General features: G+C 36.7%; 1 protein-coding gene across 1 annotated transcript in view; it reads left to right on the top strand.

Annotated features, from left to right (window-relative positions):
- GPR158 (G protein-coupled receptor 158) overlaps positions 1-15,643 on the top strand; it is a 189,418-nt gene that overhangs the window by 101,421 nt on the left and 72,354 nt on the right. The window contains exon 5 of the mRNA XM_066552121.1: positions 4,150-4,218. Within this exon, the coding sequence (XP_066408218.1) occupies positions 4,150-4,218 (69 nt within the window). The remainder of the gene's footprint in view (positions 1-4,149; positions 4,219-15,643) is intronic.

Here is a 15,643-nt window from a genome sequence, read left to right as displayed (position 1 = left end):
TAAACTTTAATTGAGATAAAATTCCTGAAATGTAGTTTTTCCACACAGCTCTTTCACTAAGAAAGATAAGAGTGTCTTTGTGTTTGGAAAAAGGTATATGGGATAAGACAGAGGAAAAAGGGCTTTAGATGGGCTTTTGAAAAACAGCTCATGGCAATCAAGACAAAAATATAGTCATACTGATAAAAATTTATTTGTTGGGAAGGTGTATTTTATTAAGAGAGTCAACTAGTAATAAAACATTTCAGACCAGTTATTTTCAACTTGACAAAAATCTCTTCTCACTTCTTTAATTTAATAGAAGTAAAGAACCACCTGTACCAGGAATAAAAATAATTTGAATAGGAAGGGTTTTCAGAGAAGTAAGAGACAGATTTGGGAATACAGTCCTGTAAGGTCCCATCACATCTCCCATTTCCTCACGTGCAGAGTGGGATGGATCTGCCAGACCTGCACCACCAGGGGCCTCCTGGGGCACTGCAGAGCGAGCACGTTGCCTTCAGATCTACCTTTAGCTGCACTTTTTATTGCACTTCTTTTGAGACAATTTGCATAGTAATTTTTCTAGTCACCTCAAATTTATCAATTTATCAGCTTAGCACAGCAGAGCAAACCTGTGCCCATTCTCTATATTTCCTTGCTTCTCTACCATTCTGTCGTGTATCCATATGTGCTTACACATGGAGTATCGATACACTTTCCAGTTTAATAAATATGAACGTATTCAAAGTTGGGATTAAAGAAGAAATGTATCTGATTTTTTTTTCTCTAATGGTTTCTCATATGCTTTATTTATCTGAAAGGCAAGCTCACATTCTGGTGAAACCACCTTTGTAAAAGGAAATTTTCTGTAAGTCACAGCCCTCTTTGGTCATTCTTTTTATTACAGAAGTGGCAGAACTGTTTAAAAAAAGTGAAAAAAATCAAAATATGCCAACCTTTTCCCCTCACTAGGTTTCCATGGTACCATGCTTATATAATAGACAGTGACATGTGGCCCTGGAGGAACCTGCAGTCTTCCTGGACTGACACGAAAAGTCTACAGTTAATTCGGTTCAGTTAATTCAGTATTACACAATGTAATCAATACAGGATGACTTTAATTTTATTTTGGCTTTTTTTTTTTCTCCACTATGAAAATACTCTGACACTCATATCACTAATTTATGTGATGACATTCAGGAATTCAGTGCTAATTAATGCTGTTGTATTTCCTGGTTTGCTTAGGACCACAGACAGTTGAAATGTGATCTCTTCTGTGCTTGTTTATACATCAATTCAGCTTTTGTTTTGTTATGCTTGATGCAACTTGGGCAGCTACACTTTTTAAAATTTCCCTTGTGCAAATAATTATTTAAGATTTATTTATGACCGTTTAGCGGTGGCCAAGAGGCATGTATGACTTTCCTTTCTTAATGGGATTTTTCACAGAAATGGTGTTACTTTCTGAGATTCAAGGATAAGGAATGACTGTTTATCTCAAAGGCTGCTAATGGGGTCTGGATGGAATGGATGGATGGAAGACTGAGCAAATCCCAAGGCATGAATCAGTCCTTCACAAACAGCACTCTTTGCAGACCTAGATAAGTGAATGGTATAGGTAGCTAAGTATGAAAGTTAGTATGAAGGTAGAAGCAAAATAAATTGCAGTATTGCTTAGGTGTGAGCAATGAGCAACCATTGAGCGAGACAAGGAAATCCAGAAAGGACAGTTCTACTGACACAAGTAAGTAAAGATAGAAATGAAACCCTGAATGGGAGATGAATACACAAAGTGGCAAAAAAACCAAACTGAACACAAGATGAACAGCCAGAGAAATAAATAAATAAAATCAAAATAAGTGCCAACAAGCAAGACAGATGCAAAACACCCCAAGCAGCTGTAAAAAAAGCAAAAAAAGACAAGCAGGCAAATGGAAGCACTCAAGTGGAAGAAATTCTCAGTGTCTGAAGTTTCAGGGCTGTGTCCTAGAATGCCCTAATTTCTGTGAATTCCGTTAGAGAATTTTGTTTGTCCAGCCTGTATAGGTGGACACTGGCTGGTGGAGACTTTGGGCAATCATTGGTTTCCTTTCTTTCATTTATTCTCTTAAAGGAGGAAGGAGCAAAGGCTTTTTTTCCTGAGGTGTGTGGGCATATTCACTGCTGTGTATGTTGCAAATGCCCATAAAGCATTTGTGATCTTGCCCCCAGCCACGTGCCTTAGGGACCTGTATTTGCAAAATCTGTACAGTGGAAGATTCAGCTTTCAGTGGAAACACTGTTACTCACAGAGTTCTGGAAATACCTGTATGTCTAATAAAATATTTTTAGTAAATTAATTTTGAAACATTCTACTTTAGTTTGGTTGCCTTCTCTTTAGTTAATCCCTGTTTTTAAAGTTTCAGTGCTGGATAATTTTTTTTTCTTGGACTTCTTGGGCTATAGTGGTCATTATGGAAGAAATAAAAATATTTTAAAATCAAGTGTTAAAATAGCTCTTTTTCTTTGCAGTAGAGAAAACCAACCATTTCAAAAATGTAGTTTGGGAGAATTCTTATACTAAAGTTTACAAACTGTTTTTTTTATTTTCTCTACACTTACATAAAGATAGTTATACTATTTTGTATTGGAAGTTTTGAGCCTTTCTTCATCATTGTGGATAGCACTCATCTCTGCTAGAATGTACATTCCATTTGCCAAAGAATCCTGTTTAGAAGAGAATCTGTAAACATTAGGTGAAACCCCCTGCTCTCCTGATACCAAAGACTGAGGTGAAAGTATAGTCAAAACCTGGATTCAAGCCCATTTTGAATTCTAGAGTTGCTCTGTAAGCCACACTTCTTTTAGGGCAGGAGGCAGAATAGATAGAATTCACAGAGAATGGTCCCTACCAGAACACAGGTGAGAAGAAATCATGGGATAATTTATTGTTATGGAAGAAGAGATGGAAATGCTGAAGTTCTTTATCCCAGCAGGTTATCTTATGATTATGCTTCCCAGAAACAAGCTTGATAAGAAAAGACTGATCAGGATGTGAAAGACTTGTTTAGAAAAAATGTCTACACATGGAAGTTAAATGGATTTTAGATGGTTTAGTTAATTTCCATCTTCTCTATGTGGAGCTCATTTCAGTTGCTTTGTTGGTCATTCTGGTATATAGGGATACTTTGTGCATAATAAGAAAAGAAAATATTTTTTAGTGGCTTGAGTATTTTTCAGTCACGAGAGACATGAGCTCACTGACCTCTACCTTGTATGTTTGAGCCACTGGTGGAAGGGAGGGAACTGGCATGATAAAAACAGCATTATGCCACCTCTCAGGGTCTGCTTCTCATTGGCCTCTTCCTGTGTGTGACTCCAACCCAGCTTCTTGCTAAACAAAGAGGAAGATATGTGGTGGTCATCCTCTGGTGCTCACAGCCTCTGCACCTGGGCTGAACCTCACACATGTCAGCAAAGCACTCCTGCTTTTGCAGTGCTTGATTCTGAGTCATTAACCCTCAACTTAACATTTCAGTTTCTCACAAGTGTTGATGTTTTGTCTCGAAGATAAGGCACAGTTGGCCTGTACATAAATCATCAAACTTATTGGAATACCCTTTGTATTAGGAAAAATAATTGATTTTTTTTAATTTTAAGATTTAAGAAAACCACGTTGGTTTTCTTAACCAGCATGTGGTGAGGAAATGACGTAGTATTTTACAATCCTGAGAAGTTAATGAATCAACATCTTTGTACAAAAATTTCAGGGAAAGTAGATACACTTGTTCAGTAAAATTGTAGATTATTCATACTTATTATGGACTTCTTGAAATTTAAACAATGCAGAGCAAATTCTATGGTTAAATTCATGTCTATAATTCCCATGATCCCTAAGTCTTGACACTTGAGAACAAATTTAGCAATTTCAAATCAAATCAATTTCAAATCCAGGTAATGTCTGTTGCATAGTATTTAACATTGGAAAAAGATATTTTAAATTTAATTTTGTAAAACACAGCCGTTGTTATGGGCCTGTGATTTAAAGAGTGTGGAGCATGCAAGCATGGCAGACAGCTTAATAAACATTACTGTGGAAGTGTTACACTGACAAAAGTGAAGGTACCTTTATGAAAATGACACACAGAGAGAAATTTCTAACATTTTGTGTTGGTTTTTGTTTCCTAGAGTATCAGGGCTTCAGGGCTGGTGCTGCTGGAAACCATTCTTTTTGGATCACTTCTTCTGTACTTCCCAGTAAGTCAAACTATAACTTTAAAGAAAATAATTATACCCTTGCCGATGTTTTAAAACACTGTATGAATGATTCTGGTGAAAGTATAAATGTAAAAACTATTTATTAATTTTTCGTTTAATTTGTAGTTTAATCTACAAAATGTGCTGTGCTCTTCAAATAGCCTTAAAAACACTCGAATGTTTTACTATATTTGTGATAATTCTCCATTTTCAATTTGGTAAAAATTGCCAGTGGTTTAATTGGAAGTTTTTGGGTGTTCTGGGTTAGGATGAGATTTTGCTTTGAAAGACAATATCACTGTGATCTATGGTATGGGGGAAAAAAGCAAGGTATATAAAAGGAAGACACTGATTATATCAAATATTTCCTTGGAATGTAGCATAAATGAGATTAATTATTTCAGTGCACTACTGGCATTAATTTTGATGTTTCTGAAGGTATGTGGCATCTTCAACACCCTGTCTTTGGGAAAATTAGGTGGCATTACCCTTATCCTGTAAGTGGGGAAAAAAGTAATTTCATAGTCACATGAGAAATATACCAGAAACCTCATATGAATATGTGTCCATTCTCTTTCCAAAAGTCCCAGAAAAGCTGAGCTTGTTAATTGCCACATAAACCCAAAATAATGACTAGATAAAGCAAGACATCAATATTGTATATTGAACAAAGTTGGTAGAAAGCATGTACGTTGGGAGACAATCAAAGATGGAGTTGTGGACTATTTTAAAATATGTTTATCTTCTCTTTCCCTCAGTAGTCAGAATTTTTTGTGCTTTTACAGATGATCATGTAGTTACTGAAAGATAAGCTGGATAACAAAACTCTTCAGTAGCTGCAGAACAAGTAGGAAATAAACTGCAGTAGAATGTGTGAAGAATACTATAAATAAACACAAACCCTAGTGGAATTTTTATACATTCCTTTTTGAATCGTGTGGGCCTTTCAAGTTCTAAAGAAAAAGTATGTGCATTTCTAGGATAGTTTTATGTATTTTTTCATCCTTCACTTTGGAGAAGTCAGGGAAATTAAAGTTTTTGGTTTTTTCATGTTGGACAAAAGTTTTTTGCAACTTGCAATAAATACATCTCTGATGGGTTTTCAGAGCTTCTTTCATATTTCTTTTCAGTGAACAGAACAAAAAGCCCAGGCACTGCTTCCTCAGCTGGTGCTGTGGAGCATTTACAGAAATTCATGGCATAAAGCATAGTGCAGGGGGTTTCCTTTCCATGGCTGTCTCCTCTTTGCTTTCTGAGAGAACCCTGGGCCAGGTTGGCTTCCCCAGGCAGGTGCTCAGTTAGAACCAGTCAGTGACTGCACAGCCCCAGCTCCAAAGTGTGAGAAGCCTCATCAGAGCTCATCAGAATTGTGTCTGCAGTCTGCTCACCTGTCACCCATCCTTCAGTTCATTTCCCAGCTCTTGTCTTGGTCCTCCATTTGTTGTGCTTCACAAAGGACAAACATCCTTTGGTGGCTGGCTTCAGGTGCTCAGCACCTGGGACACTGAGATATTGCTGTGGAAAAAGGCTTCTCTCAGTAGGTGACTTGAAGGACAGTGGTGTTGGATGCAAGAGCTGGTGACCATCCACCATCTTTAAATGCAGAGGGAGAAGAAAGGAAGTGTCCTGGGAGGGAGCAGTTCAATAACCCAAGTGTCCCCTCAGCTCTTCACTGACATTTAAGCCCCTTTTCTTTTTCACTGACATTAAGGATGTTTAATGTACAATGAGTGCAAAATGACAGTTTGACATATTTTGAGGAAACAATTTTTTGCTGGAAATTGCTGAGTAGCCCGTGTCCCAGATAGGATGTAGATACTTGACCAGAGTTGATCTTTCTCTGCAGATCTCAAGCTCCTACTACATCAAACTGTCCACTGAGAACACATTCTATTAGAAATGAATAGGCAGAGTGTAAGACTTGGCTTCTCTCTTCTAGCAGTTTTATGTTCCCACACTCTTTGCTGGGGCACTCTTCTTTCTTATACAGTGAATTACTAATCAGGCTGTTACTCCTACAGACTCAGGGAAAAGAAAGAGAGCAATTTTATCATTTCTATTTTGAGGGCTTTAGGGGAGGGATGTAGCAAATGTGATAGTGGGAGGTCCTTTGCATTTTCAGACAGAGAAATTAATCCTGATTTCACCGACCAGAAAAATATGGTTTTATAAAATCAAAGAAGATCAGAAAGATCAGCTTTCCAATATCTCTGTCCCTCAATTAACTGCAAGGGATTTTTCATCAATTTCTGATGCAGTGCAAGACAGTGAAACAGTAAATGTGTGAAAGCTATAAGGCATAGTCTTTTTAAGAAAGAAAAGCTGCAAGGTGTGAATTATGAGGGGTGGGTCCTTGGAATGTGAACTCTTGATGTTTTGCTGTACATGGACAGAATCTAAATGTGCTCACCTGCTTATTGTCTGGGAAAGGAGCACAAAGTAGGGAAGAATGACGCAAGAAAGAAAAGCCAAGCTTTGAAAGAGTCTTGTTTTCACCAGCTGACATTCACACACATATTCATTCATAGCAGGATGTAGAGCATATATTGTCAATATAGGTGTTGGTCATAAGTCATGGACCTGCAAAGCAGATTTTATTTTTACTGGCTTATATTTATTTACCCCTTCATGTTATTTGGTGTTTTTATTTGCTTTCAAGAAGAATGGGGAATATTTTGTGACCTAGAGATGTGGTTAAAGATATAGTAATATGTGCCCAGAGGTCATTGTTTCAACTATTTGATTTGGTCCTCATTTTATGCTAGAGGAGTACATTAGAGCTCTAGACTAGTTAATATAGATCTCACATCTTACACACCCAAATTAGGCAGTGTTTTCCACAGATAGTAGGAAATGTGACTTAATGTATGGAATGGAGTTCATAAGCACCACTGCAGTAGGGTGTTGTCTTCTAACATAAGGCGGTTTTCCTTCGGTATCATCTCTTCTTCTATTGTGATTTGGAATGTAAAACTAAAAAGCTTTGCTTTCACAATCAACCAAGTGTGGAATTACACAGCTTGGCTTAGTGCCTGTAACAATGTAAAGATACTTAGGAGTGGCATTTCAGTTCTAAATAACTGAAATCTCTATTCATTTGAGGATTCAGTGCAAAATTACACTCTTGTTTAAAAAACAAAATCCCCTTAGATTTTCTCTGCACTGCTTTAAGTCTTTGGCATCTTTGTTCTCCACTCTTCTACACTGCCTTAATTCTTTCTTTCTAGATCTGTTTACTCAGTCTGGCTCGGATTGTTTTGAGAGCCTTCAGCATACAAATTTCCCTGGGTCTAGAAGGGGTTTATTCCATCTCTGACTTTCCCTACCCTCCAATTAAATGAAAACCAAAACTTACTTTGTTACATTGCTGAATTTTTTTCACTAATTGTTGTTGTTTTCATGCTTACATGCAGTAATCTATTCATAGTATAACATCATTAATTGAAAAATAATATCACCAGTCAGCTGCTTTTGGTGAGAAAAACAGCTGTTACAATGCCCTTCTAACCAAATGGGAAGTGCAAATGATGGTCTGCACCTAAATTTATTATTCCAGTTCTGCTATACTCATAACAACACTGATCTTTCCTGAATTATAAGCAGGCAGATGAGCTTTGTCTATTGCAAATGCATAGATCTTACTCAGAACTTGCTGGGCAGCTCACATTTCTGAAGCTCTCATTTCTTATATTTTCTGTAATCTCATAGTAACATCTCTAATTTCCCTTAACTTAGTCTTTCCAATTATCAATGGATCTCCTCCAAATGAACACTAGACTTTCTAATTGATTTTGTTTATATTTCTTTGTTCTTAGATTTTGAACTGAAAGCCAAAACCCAACCATTTTATGGATGAGTCCCTTAATTTCTGTACTTGGCATCTGAGGGGAGGAATCTCATTACTTTCCTTGTCCAGAAACACTATTTTTAATCCTTTAGACCTTTCTTAACTCCCTGTCTTGCTAATGCTTGGAACACGCATTTCAAAGTTTCACACAAGTTTAAAAACTCTGCTTGCTACAAAGACCTTCAAATAAAGTGAGCAGTAGCGCAATGTTGTAAGAGAGTAGCCTGTTAATTGCATTATAAGGGTGAGATCTCAGGTGATTCTAGACATCTGTGATGGACACAAGTTGAAAAAGAGGAGATTCTGATAAGATATCAAGAAAAATTTTTTTTAACTGTGAGGATTGTCAATTACCAAAATTCTTTGTTCAGAGTTTATGAAATTTGGAGGCGTCAGGACTTGACTGGGCCCAGGTCTGAGCAACGTCGTCTAGTTTTGGGTAGGGAACTGGACAAGATAACCTGCAAAGCTCCCTTGCAAATGAAATTCTGTGAGTCTGTGTTTCTTATGTGTGCATCCATAGCTGAGACAATCACCCTATGCTCACCTAATCCTGGAGAGGAACTGGGCCTTTTATAACTTGTTTTAAACTTGGGACTTGAAGATGAGGTGCATCGCGGCCAACACTTCAGGGGCTATAAATAAAGTCTGAGGTACTTGCCTCAAATAGAGATGAATTCCACCCTAGGCAGCTAGGATTATCTGGTATATTAAATAGTTCCCATACTGCTAGTCTACATTAACTGAAACTCCAAAATACATACAATGGATTGCATGATATAATGATATGATAGAATTTCTACAGTCAGTGATTAAAGTTAAGTGAGTATGATGATGCAAAGACCAAGGGAATAATTTCTTCCCCATCTCATCTCAATAATTTCTTTTCTTCTTCTGTTGATATAGTAGATAAGAAGTATTAGATTTAAATTCTAGCAAGTGAAAGTTTTTAGACAGAGGCTGAATTTTGTAACAGTGATGTCAGCTAAGCTGAAAAGATAGACTGGCTTTGTAGGCTGCAGAGTGTCTTCTAAAAAACTTACAGTTTTTTCTTTCACTCTTTTCTTCCCTTCCTTTGGCTAAAAAACCAATTCCAAATTCATTACAGCTTTTCCCTGTTTTTCCACGCTGCAAATTATAAAAAGTCAATATTGTTATCAGTTTAGAGAAATGGAGCTGTGGGTTGGGGGGACATTGACTTCCTAATGCTCATGTAGTTGAGTAGTGAATCCTGGAATAAACTTTGTGCTCAGACATCTTGTTGCATGTGTTAGGAGTTAAGATCTGTTTCTAGGGTTGTCTTATTCCCTCTTTCAAACTCAAGCTAAAATCACCTACCCTTTTGTGTTATGAGAAGTAATAGAAAGTGGGGAGTCATGGAGCTTAGATATGGATATGCTATTTTTTTTTTCCCTCAAATGGTCTGTATGTGCATTAGCATGGAAGAAATGAGCAGTGAAGTTTGGGAGCAAGAGACTATGGTAGGTCCATTAGTGATAGCAGTCCTGAGCAGAGCAAGGTCACTGGAAAGCTCTGGTTTTGACATTAATGAATGTGAAAAGAGAACACTGTGAAATACTCTTATGCATTTGTCCCTCAAATAAGGGATGTGTTACAAAAGCACAGTCACTGTTTATTCCATACATATTGATGTGCACTGAGGCCAACTGAAAAGTTTGCTTTTTCCAACACATTTAGCGCTGCAAGTCTGCTCTGATACCCCAGATGTTTCAGGCTGATTCTTTTTCAGGATATAACCACGTTGCCTTTACTCACAAAATAGTGTTTAAAGCTTTTACAATGAACACTCATCATTTTGTTCTTGTTCAGGTAAAGAACGTGCCTGTCTTTGGTGTTCATGTCACTGCAGTCCAAGGACACAGTGTAAATATCTGCTCTAAAATAATCACAACAGATTTCCACAGTATTCTAGGAAAGGGTTGTTTAATTTTATTTGGATCACAGTGGATTAGATATCCAGCCAATGCAAAAGGCAGATTTTAAATACCATGTTGCAAAGATTTTATATGTACATTGTATGCTTGGCATAGAGGTGAGGGAGCCAGGCAGAAGCTGATGCAGTACTTAGTCTCTCTTGGTCAATGTCCTCCTCAGATGAACATACTTTTTGGAGTTAACATGCAACCAGTAAACCAATACCTTTTTTTTGAGAGCCATCTTGCTTTAAATGCAAAAACCAGAAGTCAGCTAGTGTAGCCTCTGCATTACAGGCTACAAAGTACAGAAACCTCATAGGTACTGGAAACACTTGTGTCCTTGCCCTGAACCACGCTAAGAAAAATGTTTATGACTGCTTTTACTGATAGGAAGCAAGCACTGGATATTTTCTGCTTTTTTAATATATTTATTTAAAATGTCAGAAAAATAAGATACATGTGGTATTTCTTCATGGTTCTCTTGTCACTAATCTACATAGCTATCCTAAAAAATTTGGCAGCTACTGTCAGGGAGATAAGTAGAGGCTGTTGTATATGTGATTATCCACATTAAGAACTGTGATTAGGCAGAGCTATATGTCTTCTGATTTTAGTTACATATTGGCATCTCTGTGTATATGACAAAAGTTTAAGGTAGTGGAAACTCAGTCGAGCTATGCTAGAGCATTGTAGAGCTATGACATCATAAATTCTAAGAGATATAGAATTTGGTGGAATTTGGTGAGGAGTATTTGTGTATGTCCTCTGTGTTTGGGTGGGTCTGTGTGCTGTGTTCTCCTTGAGTTGGGAGGGACGTCAAGAGGCCTCTACTCCAACTTCTGCACAAAGGACAGTCAGCTGTAGGACCTCATAAAAGACAAGGTTACTAAGGGCTTTATTTTTATTGGTCTTAAAAACCTGCTGGAATGGAGACTACCCAATCAGGCAGTGTGCAGGCATGCAGTAAAGTCACATGGTTGTAGTTTTTTTGGATAGTGATAAAATATGTGATGTTGCTGGAACATATCATGGGACTTATACATGGCAGGCTGAAGATAGGTCAGTGAAGGTACAGGTACTGATTTTACTATTCTTTCACATCTTGCTCATCCTTGCAGCATTACCTGTGATACAATGACAAAACTCAATCTTCCCCTTCTATGGATTTGAAGGTGCAGTAGGTATTGTAGGAGGGCATTGCTGGTTTTGTTACTCTGAAAGCTTTTTTTGAGAAGTTCAAAGGGCACATTTTTCAGAGTCTGGGTTCACTGAATAGCCAAGTATATGTGTGAAGGGCTTGTTGAGAGTAGGAGAGAAAAGGACAGCAGCCAGTGACCTGAGCCAACTGCTACGTCGGGTTTTTGTTGACCCTTTTATTTTAAATTAATATCTTGCACTGCTTGTAGGCAATTATGTGGTACAGTCTTGCCAGCCCTTCATTCAGAGAAATTAATCTTGTAGAGAGGGGAGCAGAGCAAGATCTTGTGGTCTTTCTTCTTTACTCATAATTCCACTGAAGTAAGTTGCATGAGTAAACTTATACATACAAGAATTCGTAGATAAAACTCTAGATAAAACATTAATATACTCTTTTCAAAGAAGTGATGTAAAACCAGAGTACAGTCCTGAAAAATAGTGAACAATTTTTATTCAGGGGATGTAAAATTTTTTTGATACAGCTTGAATAGTAACGAATGCATAAGTTGAAAATGTGCTACATTTGAGAAGTGAAAGTGTGGGGAACACTTTTCTGATCATAAAATGCTTTGAAACACAAAAATCATTAGAGGCTAAAATGTGAGTGCATTCCAAGGGAGGAAAATCGTGCTGGGACATATTCATAGTATGTTCCTTACTAAAGCCTGGAACCATCTTCTAATAATCCATCCTCCTTGCTCTGCTCTCTAAAGCTGAACCTTTGGTGCTTGGCAAGCTCTCGAGCAGGAGAACACAGCAGAGCCACTTCCATGCCAAAGAAATTCTGAAGAACACCTGATTGAAAAAGTTTAATCAGTTAGAGGCTTCATTTGGCCCACTGTTTCTGCTGAATTGGAGTTAGAAAAGAGGAAGAAAGTCTTTTATATAACACTTTTATGTTTAGTCTTTTATATATCTATTACATAATTCCTGTTGGGTCTCAGGGCATATAAACTAGAAAGGAATAACTTTCTCAGCCAAACATTTTGATGACCACATTGATCACTTGGCAAGTGAGCTGAGTCAATAGCAAGATGCTTAGAATATGTTTGAATTTTTCTCTAATGACTTAAATTTATGAAAAAATTGACACATGAAAAAAAGGCACTCTCATTTATTAGTTCAAAATCTGTGATAGAACTTTTACAGGAAAGATATTGAAAGACACAATATTACATTTTTATTAAATTATAAAACCAAAGAGGCAAGTGGTTTTGATAGTATAGATGAGCCATGACTGAGCTGTGCTAGAAAGGAAAATATTAAAAATTTTAGTCACCGCATACATATTTTCAGTGGGGGATAGCCCTTGCATCAGTGGTTTACCTTCTGTTATTAGTTTAGCACCTGTGAGACTGCATGTTGGTGGGAGATAATTTTCAGTCATTCTTTTTGACTTATCCAAGTATCTTTCAGTGAAAGTTGGGGACATGTTCCTTTTTTTCCATCAAATGCCTTTTCTCTTTTTTTACTCATGCTTTCATACCTAAGACCCAAGGAGCAACACCTATAGTCAAGTGAAAGGCCTGTAGGTTGTCCTTAATCTTGCTGAACTTGTTAGATTCAGCTGCTGCCTGCTTTGTGGTTCTTGTGATCTGCATCAACAAGAATCTGAAGCAAAATGAAAGCAGAAGCAGTTCATGCTTAAGCAAGACTTGATAAGCTTAGATAAGCTGGTCAACCATGCTGTTTCTAGAATGAAATTGAGTGCAGTTGTAAACCAATGCTGTCAGGGGGAAACTGGCAACATTATAACTCACTGTGCCTTGGAATATGAGATTGAAATAAGACATTGACCAGTAGAATATGTACAGGTGAGTGATAAAACACGATATCCTGCCTCTCATCTTCCATGGCACTTTATAGACTACTCTGCATCAACACAAAAGGAGCAAAAGGAAAAGACAGAGTCTCCATCTCAAAGCCTGTTCCCTGTGAATAATACAGGAGCTGAATTACGGGGTTTTTTTTCTTCTTTGGTTTTTCTTCTGAGTCTCTCTTCTTTTATGTATGAATACATTAGGTATTTCCTAACCATCTACTCAGATTTTAAGTGTTGCACCACGAGGAGTGATTAATGGTTAATGATTAGGAGAGATAAGAAATTCAATACTCAATGGAGAAAGAGAAGAGTTGATGTTTTTGGAAGAGATCCTTAAGAAAGGAGATTTTATCCATCAAAGATGGGGCTACCCATAGCCATTCTACAAGCTGAGAACTGAGAATATTCAGGCAATGGTGTCTTTATGGTTTATAATACCAACTGCTAGAAGTTGAGCAGTTTGCAGGCAAAAGTATATGACAACTAGTAAAATCTTTGCACTGGAAAAATTTTACAGAATTATAATACTGATAGTGCAAAGTTTTTATTACTGTGTAGCACTTCTAAACATACCCTTTCTAAACTCTGAGATAAGAGATCAGAGGAATTTTAATAATTGCTTTTAACCCAAGACCACGTATCATCTGATGTAAATAGGAAATTAGCTTTTTGCTTGTAGAGAGGAACTGGAAAAAGTAATATAAACAGTTATGAGAGTAGAGAGAAGTTTACAATATAACATACAATTTGCAATATGAAATTATCAAAGCACATCAACGAATACCAGTGTACAAGCTATTCTGTATTTCTGTTAGGATTGATAATAGTGTAATCATCTGACAAAAAATATCAAAATTTTAGTTTGCCAGGGTTAAAAAAACAAAGAGTTAGGGGTCAGCAGGTCTAAAATTTGCCATGTAACTAGCCAGATATATTTCTAAAAATGAGACATTGAAATGATTAGTGCCTGGGTCTAAATCTACATCACATCAAGTAGAGAGAGATGAGATTTCTGTTCTTAAAAGTAGCAACAGTACTGCAGATGCAACAAAAGATGTTCATTAGAGCAAGCAATTAGTCATTAGAAAAAGCAGCTTCTTCCTATGTGATACAAACTTTCTTATTTCTTTGATATAACTCTTCTTATTAGAATCACATGCAAGAAGTATTGTTTTCAGCAGTGTTTTATACAAACTCCTAATTTTCTAGATTTTCTGCCTTTTGGGACTAAGCACAGATCTGCAAATATATGCAAGTTTGGAGGAAATATTAGGAAATATCATGTCCTTCATGACCAATATACAGTATCCATGTACTGATCTGTCTGAAATCTGAATCCAAAGTATATTTCTTGTAGTGTCATGATGCCATTCAGTAAGGTCTGCACATTTTTGGGGAAAAAAAAAAAAGCCAAGAGAAATATGTCAATTCAATCAAAGCTCTTTGCAGAAATGGATGGCAGGTTTTCCAAGCTAGAAAATTTAAAGGCATTCCAAAGTAATACATATGGACAAAATACCTACAGAAAATAAAAGGATTGAATTAGTCTTTCATTGCACAAAAAGTAGTGAAAGAAAATAACATTTTATATAGTTCTCTCACATATCATTAGACGACAATTTATCAAACTTAAATTATTTAAATCATCCACAATTTTCATTATTATTTTATGATAATATTTTAAAGAAGCCAGGATGCCAGAGCTGTGTTGCATATGGTTGAATCAGTAAAAGCAATGTAAAGAGAAAAGGAAAAGAATGATAGTGAGAAAATAGAATAGAGAACTTTCCTCCAAGAATTAAAACACAGCAAAAAGTCCAGTATAGGAACTGGAAAATTAATCCAAAATTGAGCAACCAAACAGTATAGAAATGAAAACAAGGCACAAATGGCATCTTGTACCTGAATAGAGTCAGGACTCTCATTGTCACGACTACATGTTATAGAAGATATTTATAAAACCACAGATTGTACATTCAGTGCTTGTTCTTTGCTTGCCTACAGTTATTTCTCACTACTCCTTGCAAGCTTTCTTCTCCTTTCCTAAAACACCACTTACATAATTGTGGAATATAAATCTTTTATTCTTTCCTTTTACTTCCTCTGTATTGATGTGTGGTTTCTCATCTCATATTTAAATTATGAACCCTTTGGTACAGGGATGTTTGGCATTGCTGCACTGTGCACAGCAGGGTCCTGATCAATGAGAAAGAATCACATTACAGATTACTGTTACTAATAATAACAGTGAAAGTATTTAAAAATATTTTATTAAGGGTGTGAGCAAGGACACAGTTAATGGTGAATTTCTCATATCTTCAGAGGACTGGTAGCATGCAACTGTTTTTATACTTCTAGAGAGTATAGGTACTTTATGAGAATTATCTGAGAATATTTGAGTTATACTTGAAAAGATTAAGCCATAAAAATACTAATAGAAAAAAGCCTAATACTGGTTCCATATGAAACTGCTCTGCTAATTTCTATGGAGCTGCACCCAACTTGTATGAGAAGACGTGCATTAGATGATAAACAAAGCAGTTGAAAATAGTAGAAGAAAATTCATTGAGCTTGGTGGAAAGCATCAGTCTGTGGGATTTAAGGTGACAGAGGGAATAGTGG

This window comes from Molothrus aeneus, chromosome 1, assembly GCF_037042795.1.
Source record: "Molothrus aeneus isolate 106 chromosome 1, BPBGC_Maene_1.0, whole genome shotgun sequence".
Taxonomy (NCBI): domain Eukaryota; kingdom Metazoa; phylum Chordata; class Aves; order Passeriformes; family Icteridae; genus Molothrus; species Molothrus aeneus.
Note: the sequence above shows the minus strand (reverse complement) of the source record. Positions and strands in the feature narration are given on the sequence as shown.